The sequence below is a fragment of the Arachis hypogaea genome, chromosome 17 (genome assembly GCF_003086295.3).
Source record: "Arachis hypogaea cultivar Tifrunner chromosome 17, arahy.Tifrunner.gnm2.J5K5, whole genome shotgun sequence".
NCBI classification, from domain to species: Eukaryota; Viridiplantae; Streptophyta; class Magnoliopsida; order Fabales; family Fabaceae; genus Arachis; species Arachis hypogaea.
This window is the reverse complement of record NC_092052.1, coordinates 4529891-4552207: the sequence shown is the minus strand read 5'-3', so window position 1 is coordinate 4552207 and position 22317 is coordinate 4529891. Positions and strand designations below refer to the sequence as shown.

The 22317-nt window shown below is 32.6% G+C and overlaps 3 protein-coding genes across 3 annotated transcripts; all 3 read right to left on the bottom strand.

The window, feature by feature from the left end:
* Positions 1–235: 235 nt before the first annotated feature.
* LOC112764830 (uncharacterized) lies at positions 236–4400 on the bottom strand. Its single transcript, XM_025810624.3, has 10 exons — positions 4160–4400; positions 3936–4043; positions 3530–3591; positions 3356–3439; positions 3206–3237; positions 3009–3090; positions 2605–2833; positions 1626–1853; positions 1160–1452; positions 236–899 (listed from the first exon to the last, which is right to left on the bottom strand). The coding sequence occupies exons 1-10, from the start codon at positions 4184–4186 to the stop codon at positions 560–562; spliced, it is 1485 nt and encodes a 494-aa protein (XP_025666409.1). The 5' UTR covers positions 4187–4400; the 3' UTR covers positions 236–559.
* Positions 4401–19163: 14763 nt separating this feature from the next.
* On the bottom strand, positions 19164–20858 carry LOC112764947 (protein FAR1-RELATED SEQUENCE 5). The gene is made up of 2 exons (XM_029294551.2): positions 19585–20858; positions 19164–19513 (listed from the first exon to the last, which is right to left on the bottom strand). The coding sequence occupies exons 1-2, from the start codon at positions 20851–20853 to the stop codon at positions 19469–19471; spliced, it is 1314 nt and encodes a 437-aa protein (XP_029150384.1). The 5' UTR covers positions 20854–20858; the 3' UTR covers positions 19164–19468.
* Positions 20859–20877: 19 nt separating this feature from the next.
* On the bottom strand, positions 20878–21965 carry LOC112762636 (protein FAR1-RELATED SEQUENCE 5-like). The gene is made up of 2 exons (XM_025808504.1): positions 21909–21965; positions 20878–21801 (listed from the first exon to the last, which is right to left on the bottom strand). The coding sequence occupies exons 1-2, from the start codon at positions 21963–21965 to the stop codon at positions 20878–20880; spliced, it is 981 nt and encodes a 326-aa protein (XP_025664289.1).
* Positions 21966–22317: the final 352 nt, after the last annotated feature.

The following is a 22317-nucleotide window of genomic DNA, read 5'->3' as shown; positions in this document are numbered from 1 at the left end:
ATAGTCATTAGTGTCTGCTATTTAGAGACATGACAAAGAAACCAAGTTGTCTTTCATTTTAGGAATTTGCAAAAACTAGAATTATTCCTATGATGTGCAGTGCAGCTATTGCCACCTTAAAAACAACTAATCAATTGTTCATTAACTTACTGTAGCAGAAAGCTACCTCATAACCATGCAAGACCATTGATAATATGAGTCATAAGAGGTGTGAATTTTGGGAAGATTGGAATCATAAGGATAAAACCACCTTCTGGCCCTTTTTATAATTATTCAATTCTTCAATATTTGTTGAAGCACAGTTGAAATGAACTGTTTTGGAAATTGCTCTATTTGTTGATGAACAAATGGTACATATCTAGGACTAGGAGAGTTTACAAGTCAGATTTTGTATACATCCAAATCCGATTACATCAGAAAAGGTATCCACTTTAAGGGAAGGTCATATAACAGATTAGTCAACTGAAAATCAATAATTATGTTTACACGCTCATCCAACAAATGATATAATTACATTCCCTACAGGTGAAAATTTCTGTGTATGCATGTGCGAACAACATCATGGCTGATGGAAAGAGCCTAATCCTTGTTCATGATGATGATTCGCACCTGGTTGGCTAACCACAGGAATATCTAAGCTGCTTCCATCAGTTTCTGGTGCTACTTCCCTTACATCGGCTACCCTTGCCTCTGTTGCCTGAATATCGCTCCATTCGCTGTCCTCAACTGGTCGAATATTTACTTGATCGGTTGCCATGTGAACTACATTCTCTGTGGGGATGGGAGTCGCTCTGGAAACACTTAGGCATGCTTTATCCACATTCTCATCTGTCGGGTCAACGTGCTTTGTATCTGAGCATGCTTCTGTCTTCTCAACTTCAGTTGTATCAATGTGTTGCCTGTTACATTGGCCATTGTCAACTTCATTTTCATGACAGCTGCACATTTCATAGCTGGATATACATATCCAAGTAATTGAACTCGACAAAACAAATAAACAAAATATCCAAAATTTCATTTCAATTCCCTGTTTCTATCGAGTATTGATGTGTAATAACTCCATGTATGTTTTAGGTTAGGTCAGAAAACGAAAGCATACTTGTAAAACCTAATTAAAAGCATTTCATGCAACGGAAGAAATAAGAAAAGAAAAATGAACCTTTGAAGTTGTTCTTTTAATATGTTCACATATGCTAGGAGCTCCTGCTTCTCTTTTGTTGCCGCTGCTTCTCTCTGTGCAGCCTCCTTTATCCTAGCTTCGGCATTTGCCTCTGCAACTCTAACCTTTTCTTCTGCCCTTACTACGGCTGCTTCTAAGATTACGTCATGCTCTCTAGCTTTGGCCAGCTCAGAACGCCACATATTTGCCTCCTGAATAGCTGCCTCTGTCTGCTTGATTAACTGCTCTCTTTCTTTGCTTAATCCCGTAATCTTTTCCTCATACTCCTTTAGCTATAATAAAAATTAAAGACAAATTGATCACTCAGACAATTTCATTGCAAGTAAAAGCTATGGGCTACTTTTCCAAAGCATTTACTAACGGTAACTCAAATTTCAAGCTGCAAATAAAAGAAGTGGGTAAAAAGATAAGAACAATTTTCAAATGGACTAGCATAATGGTATACCTTCTGCGCAGACAACTCCTGTTGCTTCTCTAAATCTTTTTTCAATCGCTCAATTTCCACACAAGCAATTCTCCGATGCTCATCCATAGTATAAGCAGCAGATGCTGCTGCCTCTGCCGCTTCAGCAGTTTCAGATAGTTTATCAGCTATATCTCTTATAGTTGAATCACGTGCACGAAGGTCACGGGCCAGATTCTGCAGCTCTTCATCCTTGACTCTTAGTGTTTCCTACAGAGTAGTGTACCATCTTCAGAACCAAATCAAAAGCAATAAAGCATCTCATATATATAAAAAAAAGACAATAATACACGGGGACAAAATCTTTTTCAAATTAAAATTTTCCCTTCTCTATTATATTCACCATGCATACTCCTTTCAAATGTTTGTCGTGAAATCAATCAATCTTCCATATCAAACCCCCCCCCCCCCAAAAAAAAAAGGAAAAAAAAAAACCCTTTTTTCGCTCTCTTCTTTCCACCCCAGTCTAATACTTTCTCCTGATCAACTACAGTATCTATCTTGCCACAACCATAGACATGTTCTAACTTCTTCCTTTTATTAAGGTTTTCTTTATTGTGAAATGTAACTGTATCCTTCACCCATCTCTTAATCACCCTATCAATAGTGAAGCTAAGTTTATTCCAGGATGAAGGGAGAAATTGGATAAATTAAGAAAGGGGGTAATAGAGATTAAGCATCTAATAGAAACAAATATATGAATTTAAATGGATTCAAATCTTTATAAAATTTAATGAATCAAAAGCTATGAAAAGTGTCCTCCAAACCAAAAGAAAACAATGAAAAAATCGGAGAGAAACCTAAAAGCATAGCTAGCAGGGTTTATGGAATTCTTTTGTACGTTTATGAGATATAAACAAGATAAAATACATAGTATATAGTCACTTGTACATGTAACTTTACAAAGTTTAATTATGGAGTGGAGCCTAGAAAGATGAAATGAACCAGGATTAAATTGTACCTTCATGATTGTTAAATCATCCATAGGACCATCGGTAGGCTTTGTTGTCATCATTCCTAGAGCATTTCTGAGAGAAATCTGCATTGCTGCTTCAATTTCTTTAGAACATTCCAAGGCCGTTGAATTTGCTGCAGCAACAACTGTTGCAACAGTTCCTAATTTTGTAGAACCACTCCCACTTAAGGAATTCACAGCTTCTTTATGCGCTTTTAGAACTAACTGTGTTGCCCTGATGTCAGATAATGAAATAGATCAGAAGATATTGCATCAACAACAAAGAACTTTACCATAGACAGAAACATATTGCACACCAATATAGTATTAATAAGATCGTATTCTCTCAACTTGGCCGCCCAAAGAGATGAGGAAAAAGGAGGGGGGGGGGGTGTGATGATTAAACTTACTGTAAAGTCGACACCCATGCTCTAGCTGCACCAGGAGTCTCTGCACAGAGGAAGTAATCCTTTTTCTGTGGTGTCCCAATATCTTTTGGAGACAGTTAAAGAGGTAACAAGTAGGGCAATTTTTGGTTCATTTGTTAGCATATATGATTCTTAAGTGCTAATAAAAGTGATGAAAAAAATTGGGACAAAAAGGATACAAAAGCAGCACCCATCATACTTTGGTAGCCCACTGAAACACAAACAAATGAATACATTGCCAATGAGCATCACAAACAAACTTAGTCCAAAAGAATTTCATAAAAAAGAAATTATTAAACACAGGCCAATCTTAAAGACAATAATCTTACTGGAAATTCACAGGAGATACAGTAATTGTGCTATTGGCATCAAATATAATTGTTCCCTTAACAGTTGGCTCATTTCTTCTTAACCTAAAATCCAAGCAAAACATTGTAGAACATTACTATCCATAGTTTTTTTAAGCCTGACAAAGAAAAGTACATATATCATAATACACATACTTGTATTCCATTCTCCCAGTTGTTGGATCCAAGATTACCCAACGCTCGTTCCATTTTCTCAGCTGCAAACACAGCAAATATCAATTCAATATGCAGTACTTAAGCATCCTAAGTAAACACACAGCATGTATATTTTCTGAAAATATCAATCATGGAACTCAATGAATCACATAATGAAACTCTAAAAGACACATGAAAAGTGAATCACCTATGTATCCCAGGAAAAATTGGAACTTTAAACTAGAATTGAGAAAAATAACTAGTATTAAATAAATGGGTACCAATGAAAAGGATCATAAGATGAAATTACAAAACAGAAATTTTAACAAACAATTGGTGATCAAAATTGAGAGACAGCAAACAAAGTACGGAAAATATGAAAAAGGAGAAAGCAATTTCAGCTTACGGTTTCAGATCGCTTGAGAAGAGGACCCTGCAACAAGTTTCTGCCAGAACCTGAAGCAAGTTGACGCTTGATCTTCTCTAAGCTGTTCTCTGTGTTTTCAGCAGCTCGCTGTGGCATTGCAATTCAGCTCAGTAACACAAACAAGAACCAATTTTGAAACATTGAAGAATAGGAATATAGAAAGGGAAAGGGATTGGAAGAAGGAGAAGAAGAATAGAAGTTACCGGAGAAGAACCATTGGTGGTAGCCATGGGCGTAGATCAAGGCTCGTGTTCGAAAAAGCTCAAAACACAAAGAGGGTTTTTGCTTTTTGGTGATATTCCTTAAAATTTCTCTTTTTTTTTTCCTTTGAAATAAAATTGCCGAAAATTTTAATTAAAAAATTGTAAGAAATAAAAATAATGATGGGTACGACCGGTAGGTAATATTGTTGTGCGGACTTGCCGTTGCAAATGATGTGATGATAAATGGTTAAACTAAGAATTAATTAATTAATAATTAGGGAATTACGTTTTTTTTAAACGTATTTTAGGTATAAACAAGTTTTCTTTTTATAAATATTTGATGACGTATATTACATCGACATAGTATATATTTTTCATAAATAACATTAGAAATGAATTTAATCAGATAATAATATATTAAATTAAATTAAACTTTATTTGTAATGGTTAAATACTTAAATTTGTATAAAAACTAGGAGATAAATATTTCAAAATATTATTAAATTATTATTTGTATTGCAAAAAAATGCAAAACCAGTTTTATTTTTACATTGGTCATTGAGATGTGGGCCTTGTTGTTTTTTCAGTTGGGCTATGATGATTTAAAATTTCACATTGGAGTCCAAAGAAGCAGAGTAGAGCAGATGCATTATATGGGCTTATTCCCTGTTTTAATACCATGGCCCATGGGCAAGGGCGGAGCCTCAGGAAACTTTTGATAAGAAAGGAGTGACTCCTTTGCAGAAAAAATGCAGAGAAATTTACAACTAAAACAGAAATATTGGACGTGGATACTTCAAAATGTTCTTAAATTTTATCTGTATTCCATAAGCATGCAAAACAAGTGATTCTGGTAATGAAATGGAAAAGTATAAGTAAATAATGAAAATACTAAATAATGTGAACAATAGATATATTGGATGTTCAATTTACTAGGTGTGCGGATAGTTATGCTAATATTTAGATTTAGGTGGGTAATTTAATAGTGTAGTGTGTTTTTACTTTATTGGGTCAAGTTTACAATCTATTATTTATGTTGTTCACAAAAGTCATTATCTACCTAACAAAGTCCGAAATTAAAACCTTATTCTTAAGTCTGTCATTGAGATATGGGCCTTGTTGTTTTTACTTTTTACAGTTGGGCTATGATGCTTTAAACGTCACATTGGCGTCCAAAGTGGGCTATGGGCCTTGTATATCACCTTTGCCCTAAAAAAATGGGTCCACCGTTAGAAATGTTCCCTATTTCCCTATATTTTGCTCAGGAATTGATGGTTCCGAAATCCAATTCAATAATATTTTATTGAATTGAGTATAATTCGGTGGTGTGGTTAAGCAGAAAAAACTCTTCCCTTAACGAAGTGCTAACTACGGTTCTTTTTCAAACTCTGCATTAATATAAAATATTTGTGCACCGAATTATCCCTATTTAAATTTTGAGCTATTGTGTATCTTGTTAAAGTAAGTTTTTAAAATATTCGTACTGGAAAATTATTTGTTCAGTCTTAAAAGTCATAATATGTCACTCCTCTTTTATGTGATTTTTTAATTATTCTTTATTTTTATTAATGTCGCTGCCCTTGTTATTCAATTTTAAACATTGTCACCATTGGAACATATCACCTTCCTTGGCTTTCTCTTTCTATCAATTTTGATTGACCATTAATCACAAAGTTTTCTGCAGGGGTTCCATGCTTCTTCCCATGAAGTTGTTATTCTCTTCTTTTTTTCAAAATGTAAAATGTTGGTAATGTTCATGTCCTTGAATAACTCATCGAAAAATGATGTCAATAATTGATGATGCATAATTTTTACTCTTTAAAATTGCACATGGGAGTTTTAGGAATATACTTAGTGAATGGTGTTTATTCTACAATTATTCGTGGGCAAAAAAGAATTGGTGTTTCAATGCTATTATAAAATAATCCCTTCATTTTGAAAAAAAAAATGTATTAAGAATAACAAACACATTTTATTTGGAATAATTTGTTTATGTTTATTTTAATGATTTTTGCTAGCAAATGCCTTCTCGATATCCTGACCTACCCTGCCAACCCGCTCAATCCCCTACAAAACCAAGTCAACTACAACAACTTCATATGTTTGGATTACAGTTTGCAAACAAAAGTTTGTATAAAATTGATTTTGTAAAATTGATTTAAATCAAAAGTGAGTTGGTATTAATATGATTTATGTTTGGTAATTTTTATTCAAAATAGATTATAGTAAACTAAATATTGTTTAGATTATATTATTCAAAATCACTTTTAGATGAAAAATTACAAAAAATTATATAAATTTAAATAATTATTTTATGTTATCTTATAATTTTATTTTAAATATTTAAATAAATTTTAATATTTTTTTAGTACTTTCAATATTTTTTAGTACTCTAATAGAATTAATAGAATCATAATACAAAGTAAAAAAATATTCCATACAAAAAAAATAACAATAACGGTAAAAAAAACTCATATAAAAAATCAAAAATTTTATAAAAAATAATAATATACATAAGAGAGTATTAGAAAAAAATATTATAAAAAAATAATAAACATATAAATATGAAGGACATAATTAGTACATAGAACATAAAATTCAATCCAATGTGAAAAGATCAACGGAAAAGCTAGAATTTTTAGCTTTTGGTAAACTAGGATTGAAGACAAAAATCGCTTCTACGTTTACAGGATAAAAATATTGTCAAACATAAAAATGAAGCATTTAAAAAGCTCAAACGAACGAACTTCTCTCTTCTTCAACGCAAATCCAAACACACCCTTCATGTCCTCATCTCTTTTGTCATTTTTTTGTTCTGCTTCTAGAAATTCTATTATTATGATTGCTTTAACATGGGTCATCCTTAAACGCTCCTTGCTAAGTAAGGAGTGCTGCACACCTTGTTAGTTGGTTAAATCTAAACTCTTCATTTATTATATTTTATTTGAATGGCCTGGATTTATAAAGGCAACCTGTTAATCAGGTTAATCACTTTTTGTTTTTAAAAATTTAAATTTTTTTTGTAAGTTTTACATATTGGGCTCAAGTCCAAAAAAAAAAAACATATGAATATTAATTATAATATGTCTGTACAAAAAACAAGTTTTTGGGCTTTAAAATTAAAATAAATAATACATAAGAAATAAGTTAAGAATTCATACACCAAATTAAAAAAAAAAAAAAGATATATTAGAATCTTAGAAAAATTAATATTAAATATATAATATGTATATAATATTAAAATTTAAATAAATTTTATTTTATGTAAAAAATTGTAATATTAAATATAAACACAATGATAAAATATTTTGTGTTATATAAATTTATTTAATATATATATATATATCACGTAAAAAATAAACAAATATATAATAATTTTATTTTATGAAAAATAAAATTATAACATTAAATATGAAAATAATGATAAAGGATTTTTTTATTATATAATTTTAATTTAAAAAATATATATACTCACTTAAAAGTATAATTTGTTTTTCTTTCATATATTAAAATTATTAAAGAAGGTTAACATGTTTATTATGATGACAATATAATTATGTTCGTAATGAGAAAATTACAAAAGCATGATTACCAAACAGTCAATCCCACTGAATACTCTATAAAATATGTTTAGAAATCATGGCTTCAAAAATTACATATACAATGAAGCCGAACGAGAGAGAGAGAGAGAGACCTTAATTGTGTGAGGCAGTGGCATGGGGTGTTGGCGCAACTGCAATGAGCGACGGCACAATGAGATGTTTTATTGTTTTAATATTTTAGGGGTTTTCCGTTTTCACTTTTCAGGGTTCCAAAAGCCAGAGCCACATCACATTGATATATTCAATTCATGGATGCATTTTAATATTGATTTGTATTGAATAGAATATAAAATACATTAAATGATTTCGTAGTATAATTGGTTATCACGTCAAATTAACACAGTGAAGGTCTAAGGTTCGAATCTGAGTGACGCTAATTTCTTCCTTCTTTTGTTTTTTGACACAAAACATGATGATGTGTTACTATATTTTTGCTCATGTTCATTAGTAATTACCCATATTAAATAATTCTTGCATGAGCTATTTTTGAAAATTTTATTTGTCAAATATTTTTCTTTTTACTTTTTCTTTCTAAATGTGTATACAGAATAAAATCCAAAAATAACCAATTAAGTAGAATTAACTAGTTTTTGCTGTGGTGTACGTCATTAGACTGTAGAAAGAAGTGAACCCAATATTCAGATATGAAATGAACAAATTGAAGGTTGTGGTAGACTTAGAGAATGAGGGGTTGAATCTATGCCTTCTTTTTAAGTTACTGAAATGACTATTTCAAACAATCTTTCAATTCTGATTCTGTTTGAACTTAGCAGCGGAATTTTATGAGACAATTTATTTTTGTCTCATGAATATCAGAAAACAGAACACAACAGAAAAGAGAGAAACTAACACCAACATGTTTGAACTTCTTCAAAGAACACTTCACAGAACAAAACCTCAATACACTGGTTATCTCTCCTTACTTCTGAATGAACAGAAAATCTTCTTTTATCTCCTTGCATGTTGCTTGGTTGCTCTTCCTAGGTCAACTTCTTGAGCCTTGAGCTTCACCAACCCACTATCTCACTTTTTCCCATTAATCCTCACAATGAAAAATTTGTTTCTGACTTCTCTATCTTGACCGAAAGCCATAAAGCAGCAACCACAAAAGTCTTCCAATGGTAAATCGAATTTGAACCCTTGAAAACTAACTTGGTCCCCAAGAATCACTTATGACCGTAGATACACAGCAGTAAAGAATAGAAATCCTCTTTTCCATATAGCTCAAAACGGAGTGGCAGAGAGTTGAAGATGAAGAGAAGAAAGTGTGTTGCATGTTTAAGGAAATGGTTGATTAGACCTTACCCTTCTTTGCTTAACCTTCTCTTTCCTTCTTCTTTCATGACTAGCTTAGGAACTAAGCTCTCTTTCTTACTTTTTCTGAGTTCTATGATTTGACTGAAACAGGAAAAAAGAACGTTGCTTTGGAAGCAAGATGGGGGGATTTGAAATCAACTCGGGCTTGGATCGGATATCCATTAGGCAACCCTTTTGATTTCTTTGGCTTTGTTTCTTTTGGGCTTCACTTGATTAACCAACCTACTAGCCTTGATGTTTTTATTTTCATTCCAATTTGGACTGCTAGACAAAGTTTTGGCCTGCAATATTTTAATAAATAAATTAGCAACATACAATTATCAATAATCAAGACTAATTATTTATTTTGTCCAAAAATAACATTTGTCATCACTAATTAATTTAGTTAATTTTTTAATTCAACACAAACTACTGCGGCCGTAAAGCTTTCATTCATTCAAACTTTAGTTTTGTAGTAATGGTTACTATCTTTGTTGATAAATTTATTTTTAATTGATTTTTTGCTATCTTTTCAATTAAAAATATGAAATAAAAGTGCAAGTATGAATTTTATTGAGAAAATCAGACAAATAGTATGATCTTTTATAAAATAATTATTTTGTTTTTATATGTTAATGTGTTATGATTTCGTTTAAGTGAATTTTAATGAGAAAAAATTCTACTTTATTTTTAAAATGGTTTCTTAAAGCTTAACTTATTAGAATGTAAAGTTTTTGCAATTACCATAGAGTATTAATATTTGTTTCTCAGTATCTATTGATTGAACAAAAGTACTTTTGTTTTTATGACTTTATATACTAACGAGTGTTCTAAGATAGCGGCAGATTATTAGTGTCGATTTTGATTTTGTTTTTTAAACGCTATAAGAATCTTTTACTCTCTTAAAATAGAATCTATGAAAAAAGTAAAAAAACTTTAAAATTTCTTTAAAGTTTAAGTTTATTTGAGTTATAAAGAAGGTATTTTGGTTTTTTAAATGAACTAAAAGTATAATTAACATTTCTTTAAATCAAAATTGAATTTTTAATTTCTAATACACGAGGGTGATACTGAACATTTTGGACTTTGGTTGTTTGGTTAGGGTTCCTTTCCTCTAAACCAAACAGCGAGATTTTGGACTGTTGGGAGAAAATCGACCGGATCCCAGTTTAGTTTGACCGACCGACTATGGTTTCTAAATCTTCCTGTTATAGTATCTAACTGATTCGTTGTTTCCACCTATTTATGATTCGATCAGCCAGTTTGAACTCTCAGAACCTTGCATTACAGTAATAACTAAATAAGAATATATGTATATCATCATAATGTTTAATATTGTTGACAATAATAATAATAATAATTTATTTTGTATATAAATTTATAAATTTTCTTCTAACGAAATAAGTTTGAGAAAATAAATAAATTTAATAACTTTATAAATAAGTAACCTTTAAATAATATTAGTCAAATTTAAAATTGATTTTGTTCATATAATAACAACCTATTTTATTAATCTTATTTTGTTAATTTAAATTTATTTATTATATACATTTTACATGTTAAATAACTTAGAAGATTTTATTATTTAAAATTTGTTTTCAATTTTAATATTAAATTTGTAATTTTAAGAATTAAAATATAATTAAATGTATGTTACATATCTAATTAATTAGTTTAAAAGAAAACTAACAAAAAATTAGAAGAATTAGTATTGATTATTTCCCACACAATACATTTGTGTCAAAACTATTTTTTACATGATATATATTTTAAATATTTTAAGTAATCTTATGTATATAATCATATGTATGGTAAGGTAGGTTATGTCTATAGTGGATGATCCCGAACTATATATATATATAGTATATGAGCACTATATCCATGGAGCATATTTCAATATCAGTCTCATCTCATCTATGACGTGCTGCACCCTAGATGGCGAAAGTCCAGTAGCCGAAAGTTCAAGCAGCATTCTTGCCGGAAGGATTTTTTAGGAAGCTCGGACACCTACCGAACATCCCTGAAGGATGGAACAGTTATCCGCTCCGCACTTGGCTACCCAGCGTTTACCGTGGGCACGATAACTGGCACACCAGAGGTGCGTCCTTCCCGGTCCTCTCGTACTAGTCTCTAAAAGCCTTCTAGGAGCATGAGACTAAAGAAGTCTGGCATCAGTTGGTGCTTGAAGTGAACCCTAAGATGTTCGAACGAGACTGAGACAAGTGGTTTTACAGCGATCCTTCTTTGACTCTGTCTCGCTGTAAATAGTTAGGTAGTAGAATCATTACCAATGGCACGCTGTGCGCCTAAGTGCGAAAAGACAATCTATTCATTTGTACTCGTCTACTAATGCCGGTCGAATTAGCTACATCGGATTGACTACTACCCGGCGAGGACACAGAGCTAAGCGAGAGATGCTGAAAATCGAATAAGTTGTTCAAGATGTTTGGTTGCAAATCTCCTCTGGTACCTACTGGTACGTCAGGATCCGATTCGTTATCACTCCTCTCCCTCTCGCTTACGCTCAACCAAGGACACATCTATACTACGCTATTCCTCGGATTTGATTCTTTCTTCCTTTTTTAAAAGATCTTTTTCCTTTTGGGAGGGTACTCCGAGTAGTGGTTACCTCGTAGGACCTCGACCCGCCTACTCGGGTCTTGTATGGATATGCAGGAAGGGGAATTAATGAAATTGACGTCTCCTTAGCTTCCCTAACTGCTGCTGTTCAATCCGTCCCTGTGATGTTATTCCACTAATCGAGTCACAGGTATCTAACATATTGATATCTAACCATTTTCCGCAAAGTGGTGACGAAGGATCGGTATCGCTCGCATCCGGGGATAAACTACCAGCAGGCCCATGGACAGAGGACGCGGACGAGCTCGTTGACTCCTCCAAAAGCGTCGTTAAATAGCTTAGCTTATCAAGCCTAGTCTACAAAAAAAGGGCTGCAACATCCAACAGCTCCAGTCCTTCTGGTTGGTTTGCTGTTGATACCGAAAAAGTTTCCCTCAGACTCTGCCCGTTCCAGAATTTACTTCAAACGAAAATGAGAGGCAAGAGCAGGAACCACTGCTTGACTGGAAAGACGAAAGGCGGAAAAAGGAAAAAGGCTCCTGCATTTGCGCGGAATCATTGCTGCTAATTCGCAACCGCGACCACTGAAGGCTACGCTTGCTCGAACGCGCAAGCTCCTATCGCAAAGCTAGTAAGTTCGATCCTCTTATTTTGATTTCTCGAACCGAGAGATCCATGAATCGGAATCTTAATGCACGTAGATACAGACGGTCCAATGGGAGCAAGAATTTCCAGTTTTTTTCTATTTCTTACTCCCTAAGAATTTTTCTTGGAACGGAAGGTGCCGACGGCGTAGATGGCGACGGAGATTCTGGAGGTGTCGCTGGCGAAAAGCGCCAGAAGGTCTATGATGTGGATAGACCGAGCTCGGAGTCAGACATCCCTAATGCTGCCAGAGGACAGCGAATGTGCTAGAGTAGCTAGCGTAGTCAGCTTAGCGCTTGAAGCGAGAGAAGATAGGAGGTCGAACACAACATTAGAGCCGTCCCCTTCATTCTATGCCGACCCCGGCCCGGGGCTGGCTTTTTGGGAAGCCCGTTCCCGGAATGGCCGAGTAGATTCATGAGAGGCAAGAGCAGGAACCACTGCTTGACTCTCAAATTGAGCAAGCAATTCACCATGTAGAGAACGCAAAGTTCGAGCAGGAGCAAACCCTGGCTGCCTTCTGGGACATTTCCCTGGACTTGGCTTGGGGAAGAAAGAGCAAGGGGTCACCAAACTTTGTGAATCACAAGGCAACTTATAGGTTGGGTTATGTTCCAACTGAAGAAGACAAGGCAGCCGAGGTAGAGAAATGACAGCCTTTGATTAGTGGCATGTTCCGGTTGATGAGATATCCTTGGCTGCACACATATAGATTCAAATAGCCCATTCAAGTCGATTCCGTGGGTTGGATTACTTCTTTTTTTTGCGATTCTTCCAAAATGTCAAGCTTCACAAGGAAAAAAGAACGATTGGCTCTTGTAGGATTCCCAAGAAATTCTTCGATTTCTTCCGGAAGCAGATGATTATTCATCTGCTTCTCAAATCAAAAATTTGGCCAAAGAAAAAAATGGAAATTCATTAGGTTTTTTTTTCTATCAAGATCCTTATTTTCAACAGCTCGAACGAATGTGAGAGGAGCGAAAAAAGCATTCCATTGCTAACATCACACCGGTTACTGATGAACGTCCGACAACAGCGGGGCTATGGAGCGCGAACTTTCACTCATGAGCAGTGGGATATGGAAAATGGGAAGTGTTTTAGCGATGTTAAGAAAAGATCTTTTACAGGAAGGTTGGCTAGAGATTTCTTAAAGAGGCACCTGTCAAGCCGGTCAAGCTTCAGGATTCCCTGTGGAAAGCACTAGAAATTAGTTGACTTCTCGACTTCTTACCACTTATTTTTATGCAAATCACTCTATGAATGTAGAAGAATCAGTGGTGGTTGTCTAATAGATAGAGCAAGAAAGCTAGGAGCCGCAAGGGCAGTGATTGGCAAGAAATTTGTTAGCTTTCTCGGCTTAAGGAGTTAACTACTTACAAGGCCTCTATTTCAGATTAATATGATGCCTCAAGAGAGGTCGAGTTCTTACGCTACCTACTCTACGATAACATTCATCCCGAGTTGAAAGACTCTTTTGAACAGGCAGACTTGCGGGTGGGCGCCGGCCGGTCTTTCGACCAGATCCCCCTAAATTCTTGCGAACGTACTCCCCAGGCGGGATACTTAACGCGTTAGATTTCGCGGAAAACCAGCTATATCCGATCTTGCATTCTATTCTGGTTGGGATGGTCATCGGTTCGATTCCGATAGCCGGCTTTTCTCTTTTTGTTGTTGTTTTATTTTAAAAAAATGGATAATGTCTTTTTTTTAGGAATCCAAAATTGGGACATGTTGAGTTGGACGCTTTCCCAGTAGATGAAATTCGAACCAAATAGAAAATAAAATCAAATATTTAAATTTACTTTTTATAATTGGTCTTACAATGAAAAATAAATTTAATGAAAAAATGCATATAAAAAATATTGATATAACTTTTAACAATTTTTTTATTTAAACGTGTTATTTACTATATTTAAAATATTGTATTTGGAATAATTATATTACTTTAATTAATATATATTATTCAAAAGGACATTTAAAATTTATTATGTTGTATTAAAAGAATTAATAAATATAGTTTATTAGTTTCTCTTAAGATAACATGTTATTTTCTTTGGTTAATCGAATAATATGACAACAAAATTTTTATAATAAATGAATAAAATGAAATGTGAACATTTTTTTTTATAGAAAAATAAAGTACTCTTAATTATATATGAAGGGAAAATTTGCAAGTGAATGAGTACATGGCTATTTCGGTATTTTTTTAACTTTTAACGGTGGATCCTAATCATTATATATATATATATATATATATATATATATATATATATAATATAATATAATTAAAATTAATGGTTAAAAATTATTGAAATATCGTTGTATTGTTATATTTAAAAGTTTTCTGATATTAAATAGAATAATTATTTAATTATATTTCTGTAGAATTTTATTTTATATTGAATAGCTTCAAATTTTAATTTCTTTTTGAATAAATTACTAACAACGTAATTCAGTGAATAACTATCTACGTATAATTTCATTTTAATTTTTGATTCTGTTACCCACTAATGTGAACGTTGTGGATCTTTTGAAATAAAAGATAATGAACTTGTTGTAACTGCCATGAACTCTATCCTTTGACTACGTCATGCGCTTCGTGTAAATGTTACGTGCTCTTAGTGGGCAGCATCATAACTTTGCACTACATAAGAACCTCCGAACCGTGAAAAATATTTTCATTCCCGCTTAAGAATGGAAATTGACAATAATACCTCCAAGTGTGTTGATAAAAGTATCAATGAAAACCAATCTGGTCAGATTGGAACCCTCCACTCCAACAGTGTTGTTGACGGCATAGTTGCCTCTTTGAAGGTGCGATGTATTCCAATCCAAGTGTATCTGTTATGCACGATTGCAACTAATTTTTTTTTAATATTAATATTCTATTTTGCAGGATTTGCATATTAAAATAACCGATCTGGAGAGATTGTACAACAATATGAAGGGAGAGATGGCCATTCTTCAAGTTGCAGTTTTGGACCTTGGAGACCGCCCAGCAGCTCCTGATCAAATGCCACAACGGCATGTTCCAGCTGACGGGGTCAAAGGGAAGGAAGTATTTGAGAAAGATTATGCAAATATAGAAGAAGATACTGATGTCATTCTTGGTGGAAGCGAGCCTGAGAATACTAGTACTCCGCTGAATGAAAAATCTCAAAAGATAACTATTATCAACCTGGACGAAGAAATAATAGCACAATCAAGAAATATCAATTATACTCGCACCTATCTTCGTGAAAAGGTATATAGATTTTTTAGGTACTTGTTTTCATTTGCAGTATTCATATATTTTAGTTATTAATTTTTTAGTTTTTTTTTATATAATTCGTGTAGGCAAAAAAAGCATCCAAATATGCTTTGAACTAGTCACCTAAATGTCACAACTCAAGTGAAAATGTTTGTTCTGGGCGAAAGAGGGACAGACCAAAAGGATCTAATGGACCTAGAATACTATCAGCTGAAATTGGTTGTGTACTCCCAGTTGAACTGAAGTCTAAATTCCGTCCAACTAAGGAAATGCAGTTGACACTACTCAAATATCACTTTATGTATTTGGCCACGACCTATACGAAGGGTAAAAACATTTAGTTAGTTACTTAACAAAAATAAAACACAGATATAAATAAGTTAATTATTGATGTCGAATATTTATTTCTTTGTCTTTTGTAAGTTTTTATACAACTACAACTTTGTTGTATCTACACAGGGAAACTTTGTTCAAAAATAAAAATATTGAGATGAGTCGGGCAGATTTTCAGTGTCTCATTCCTGGTAATGAAGTACACTCTAATGTAAGTAAATACGGTAATTTTTATTAGATTCTTGAAAAATATGCTTTAGTTAATTACATGTTTATTTTCATGTAGATTTTAATGCTGGCTGCCCTTAAAACAACAATGACACAACGTATTGATGATGCCTTTGAAGATATGTCCAACAAAATAACAACTTGGTCTCTACCACCACAATTTGGGGTAAGAAATTTCGGTAACTGACCCTCATAAAATATACAGTCCCACTAAAACTAACAATTTATAATCTCAAAAATTAGGTTGATGCCCTTAACCCAGATATGCTACGTCAAGAAGTGTATGAAAAGTACAAAAACATCTGGATGCCGAAGTCTTCTGCGTTAAAATATGTATTTTATTCTCACTCACCCTCTATTTGGATTTTTTTTTTTACTCTAATTGTCCATGAATATGTCCACACAGATATATGTTCCACTCATTGACGACATTTTTCACTGGTTCTTGATGGTAATATCTATTGACGAGGGAAAGGTATATAAACTTGATTCATATCCAAACCCAAAGCGAGATATCTCCAAAAAAATTCGTCATGAGATGGACGGTGATATATTTAATCTTCTTGGTGTATTTTTAGTTGTTGATAGTGGAGTAAACTATATATTTTCTAATATCACTTATTATTGTGTAATAGAAAATAATTTTTTAAACACAATTTTTTATTTAATTTTAAATTCTTTATATAAATGTTATTTAAAGTTCATTCGTCATTAATATGTTTTTGTAATTCATTTTGTTTTGAGCCATAGCTCGGTCTATTAGATTTCATTTTCTCTGGTCCGTACTCCAGCACTAATATATTAGACAAAAAAATCATTCCAATGGACAATTGGCCTCTCTGTAATGCTCGTGGCATCCCTGATTGCAACACAAGGTGTACAGTCTATTTTATTGTGATATGCTTGTTAACTAGATCATGAATAATAATGATCCTAATTATATTAATGACTTGTATTTTATAGTGATAACTCCTACTTGTATTTTATAATGATCCTACTTGAGTGGATGGCAATGGAGGACATGTTTCAACCCAATCTCACTGCTAGGGTAAGTTAACAAATTTTTACCATGTGTACTTTTTGTTTCTTTTGACACACTAATTAATTTAACTTCTACTTTTTGTAGTCTCTTGATTCTAAAATTCGAATGCTTGCGACATGTGCAACTTTAAATGGGACTCACAATGAATATAATGACATGGTCAGACATCGTTCTGCAGCTAGGTGGAAAGCATTGGTTGGCAATTAGATGGTCACCCTATTTATTATTAGGAAAATATAAAATACATTTGATTTGATTGTTTGGTATTTATGTTATTTGTTATGGGACCTATTTGTTACATCAATTACTTTTTTTATTTATCTTTTATATGTACTCCTTGATATTTAGGATTTTTTAGTTTCACAGCTTTTATATGCATATTATTTTTTCGTTGAAATTCAATTATGTACTCTCCAATTCTATCTTACTCAAATTTATTTTCTTTTTTCTTTTCCAAATGTAATATACTAGTAGATAAAATAATCTGTAGCTATATGGCGGTAAAATAATATATATATATATATATATATATATATATATATATATTTTTTCCTTATTACAAAATGTTGTGTTTTAGTAAACCAGTTATTTTTTCATTTAGCTAGTATGTTGTTTAGAAAATGAAAAGATAATTTAAATATTAATTTTGGAATGTTGATTATGTCATTTGTGAATAAACTTGTGATTATTACAAGATTTATCTATTATTGTAAACTTAGAATATTCGTAGATTTAAAATTTATTTGGGTGAGTTTATATAAAAAATTAATTATGTTTATTCAAAAAATTATTTTAACAAATAAAAATAAGTTTTATGTTTAAATATTTCAAATAAAAAAGATTTTTATTCATCAATTATATGTAAATACATTAATATAAAAATATTTTTTATTTATAATTATGTGAAAAATATTTTTTAAAGTAAAGTAATTTTAAATTGTGTAATGTTTTAGATGAATAACAAAAGAAAAAAAAAACAAAAACTTTGTTAAAAGGCACAAAAAAAATTTGGTTCATTCCATAATACATAAATTATTTTTAATTATGCAGATTGTTTAGTTGAATAATACCAAAAAAAATCCATACATTTTAATAAAAATGCAAAATAATTAATTAAAAAAATAAAAAATTTAGTTAAATAATACAAAAATATAATTTAAGTAACACAAAAATTATAATCATAAATTTTTAATTCAAGTTGTACATATTCAAGTTGTACATATGATATAAGACATTGTATAAGATATATTTTGCATTATATTAAAGAATTAATATGACAACTACAATATTTTTTAGGAAGAACGGATAAAAGCAACAAAATAAAAAATTATTATATTTACTGAAAATAATTAAATTTTTTCTATGCTATGTAGGTATATGTGATTTCAGATTTAATTTAATAACATAGAATTTAGAAAAGATATTCTCGTCCCAGTGCGTGTATTTTATAAGTGATTGCCGTTACAATTTAAATTTTATACGTATCTATAAAACTATTATTAAATTTAATTATAAAATATATCAAAATTAAAAATAATTTGTATTGGACTTAAATTAAATTTTAGGTTTAACTTTCAAAATTTATTTAACCTAATTCGAATAAATTATTTTTTTCTTTTTATAATTAAATTTATATCTCACTTATAATATATTCTTGTTTTATGAAGTAATCTTACTAAATTTTTTAAAAAATTAAAAAAATAAAAAATAGATAAATATTATTTAAGAAAATATTTTTTATAAATTATATATATTCTGGATATAGTGCTAGAAAGTTTATTATAATTATATTTTAGATACAATGCACTCAATTTATACACGGGCTTTTAAACTAAATCTTAATTGTAGCATTTTAATAGTTGACTATTTTTGTTCTTTACATTTTTTTATCTGTAACGTTGAATATTGAAAATAAATATTATAAAAATTGAGTGCCTTAGTGTATTTTACATCGTAGTTCAGATTAGTTATAAAGTTTCTTACTAAAAACAATAGCTATTGCCTATGGGTATGATATTAAAATTCAAATTCAACTTAAAAAATAAATATAACGTATAAACTAAAGAAAGATGAACAACCGGTGGCAGTACAATTCTGTTATTTGTCTAGTATAATTGTCTCTCATTTCTACCTTAATAAAATAACAAACCCGTTATATACATTGCAGAAAAGCTAATTACCATTTTCTCTTTCTTATGTCATTTCCCTAGCAGACACAACACCCATCAATAATTTTGTGACTCGAATGGAATATCTGTATATTTGCATCTGTACCGTATACTTCACCCCTTAAAATCCATATTCATCTTTCATCCAAGGCTAGACAGTAATAGCTAACGATACTTGCCTTTCTGATTACCAATGGTCACATCAAAATCCTACAAGAACAAAAATAAAATAAAATTAGACAACCATGTAATTAATAAGAAGCAATATCTTAAATACTCACCATTTCTTCGATCCCCTCCTCGCTGGTTTGACTAGACCAATCGTCATCATCTTCGGGACCTCCTCCGTCTCCACTTTCCATTTGATTATGGTCATCTCCACGACGACAATTTCGCCGATTGTGTCCTACACCGTTACATCTGCTGCACCGAATCCTTCGCTTTTTCTTTTTGTCCCCAGCTTCTTTTGAAGTAGCATCCGTCCGTGTTTTGAATTTCTCACCCGCACTTTTAGAACTTCCCTCTCTATTCTTTTCATGTTTGGCAAATAATTCAGCCTTTTTGTTTCTGACCCACTCCATAACATCCTTGAAATCACCTAAATCTCCGCAAGCAGCAAATGGCAAGCCCTCCAGCTCATCATTCATAGCAGCAATCCTACTCTCATAACTTCTATCTCCAACTAGCGATCCGTGCTGCTCCAACCTTATATGAGCCTCTTTTGCTTTCATGGTCCACCGCTTCAATATCAGTGACTCAGGTAATTCTGTAATTTGAAGATATATCAACAGACGAATGATATGAACACATGGAATTCCAAATGACTCCATTCGTTGACATGAACACCTAAACTCACTGCTACCAGGCCAATAAGATACAACCCATTTTCGTGTTAACTCACAATATTTTCGTACATCATAGTTCACACTACATGAAGTCTCTCGCCAATCAACTATTATCACACTTGACGCTTTCAACAATAATGATCGAAACAAGTAGAACACCTCCCTTGTATAAACACTTGCTCCTGATCGCTCCAATGCTTGCACCTGTGTTTGCATTATCGGATACCCGTATGAGGTGTAATAGTCAGCCTCAGCCTCATTATTCCGCAACAAACCCATCCACCGGCGGAAGTGATGGAGGAATTCCTTAATACTATAGCCAGATTTTACAAACCTAGCAACTTGCGAATGTAGTGCCTCACACCTCGATGTAGTTCTCAACCCGGCAAAGAACTTGCCTCTCATATGTGCTGTAGCCCACATATCTTTAATCCCATAAGTGGTCTCAACCCACTCCATATCCTTAACCCCAAAACTATTAACCATTGACACCCACCTCTCCTCAAACTCATCAATCTCATAATCGCCAAGCATGCATTTCCTGAATTGTTGGGTAAACTTGGGGTTGGAGACATTGGCTGTGGCATTTCTTAACAAATGCCATCCGCACAACCTATGGTGTGCATCTGGAAATACCTTTTCAATTGCAAGCTTCATAGCCTTGGCACCATCAGTTATTACAGCATTTGGTCGTTTACCATTCATTGCTTCCACGAATCTCTGTAACAATTATATGTAAGTTCCTTCTCCTTCATCAGCCACAATTGCACTGCCAAAAACTATTGTTTGAAGGTGATGGTTCACTCCTGAGAAAACTACCAATGGAAACTTGTACTTATTTTTCTTGTAAGTTGCATCAAAGGCCATAACATCACCAAATACTTCAAAGTCAACACGGCTCTTCCCGTCCATCCAGATTAGGTGCCGAAACACACCATTGTTATCCACCTCGTAACTCCAGTAAAACTTTGGATCTAATTTCTTCCGCTTCTTTAGGTACTTCAACGTTTCGGTCACATCACTTTCCATCAATTGCCTTTGCTTTTCTATTTGGTTGTACATGTCTTTTCTTTGAAATCTAACATTCTCAAAACCACCAGATTGCTCGGCAAAATGCATATAGATTTGGGTTGTGGGAATTCCAGCATCTCTCATGTCGTTCATTCTTTGAATTTCTTGATCAGTCATTCTCCGTTGCGATCTCAACATCCGGCTCAAAGTTGGGGGTACTAACTCATGATTATGTTCATTTTGAAATAATGTTGTATACCACCAGTCTCTGCCAACATCTATGTGAACTCGCATTTGTGCTACACACCCACACCTAGTCTCTGGCTTTGGAGCTCTCTTCCTATTTGTTTCATCAACCCCTCTGAAAATACGATATCCTTGTCTCGAACACACAAATGTTTGCCAGAGTATGCGCTTATCAATCTCACTTCGCCCAACCTTGAACTTCCTAATTGAAAATCCATTGACCCTCCCAAATGCATTGTAAAAGGCATACGCAACATCAAGGTCCGAAAATACATACTTCTTAGCAGCATCAACGCTCAAACCTACGAAATTAACCCGACCGATACTTCCTATACTATTCAGTAACAGGTCTGCAACATCATTGCCATCACTATCAACTAACAATTCGTCTATTTCCTGAAAGACAGTAAACAACAGTAGACCTCAACGTTCTAAATATACTTTCAAACAATAATAAAGCTTAACATCTTAAGCGTTGGAATAATCCAGATAAAAAGATGTACCTCAGCTGAAACATTCTCTATTTGGTTATGCGATGACTCTCCGATCAAATCAACCATTTTTGTTGAATGCTATATTTACTGCATACTATTACAATAAAAGAAAACGAAAAATATTTATATTTATGAAATGACACAAGTACAAAATATTTGACATATTCACAACTATGAAAGTAAGTACCACATGACAACAATAGGCACAAGACACCACGAAATGAAGTCCAAAATTCTCTTCTTCAAAATCCAATAATAATAAAATATAAAACAATTACAAATAAATCACAAGGATATATCACAAATAACAAATTTTTACCAACACAACATTCGCACTTCCAAAGTACAACTAAATCACGCAAATAGCACAATAACAAAACATAAAAATAGCACTCATGAATTAACATTACTATAAAAT

What these genes read in the sequence shown, in the direction of transcription:
- LOC112764830 (XM_025810624.3), bottom strand. Translation starts at nt 4,186, where the DNA reads ATGGCTACCACCAATGGTTCTTCTCCG. An exon ending in CCACCAATGGTTCTTCTCCG is followed by an intron (nt 4,044 to 4,159) that starts GTAACTTCTATT and finishes GCAATGCCACAG; the next exon opens with CGAGCTGCTGAAAACACAGA. An exon ending in TTAAAAGAACAACTTCAAAG is followed by an intron (nt 900 to 1,159) that starts GTTCATTTTTCT and finishes CCAATGTAACAG; the next exon opens with GCAACACATTGATACAACTG.
- LOC112762636 (XM_025808504.1), bottom strand. Translation starts at nt 21,965, where the DNA reads ATGGTTGATTTGATCGGAGAGTCATCGCATAACCAAATAGAGAATGTT. An exon ending in TAGAGAATGTTTCAGCTGAG is followed by an intron (nt 21,802 to 21,908) that starts GTACATCTTTTT and finishes ACTGTCTTTCAG; the next exon opens with GAAATAGACGAATTGTTAGT.
- LOC112764947 (XM_029294551.2), bottom strand. Translation starts at nt 20,853, where the DNA reads ATGAATGGTAAACGACCAAATGCTGTAATAACTGATGGTGCCAAGGCT. An exon ending in AGGAGGGGATCGAAGAAATG is followed by an intron (nt 19,514 to 19,584) that starts GTGAGTATTTAA and finishes TTGTTCTTGTAG; the next exon opens with GATTTTGATGTGACCATTGG.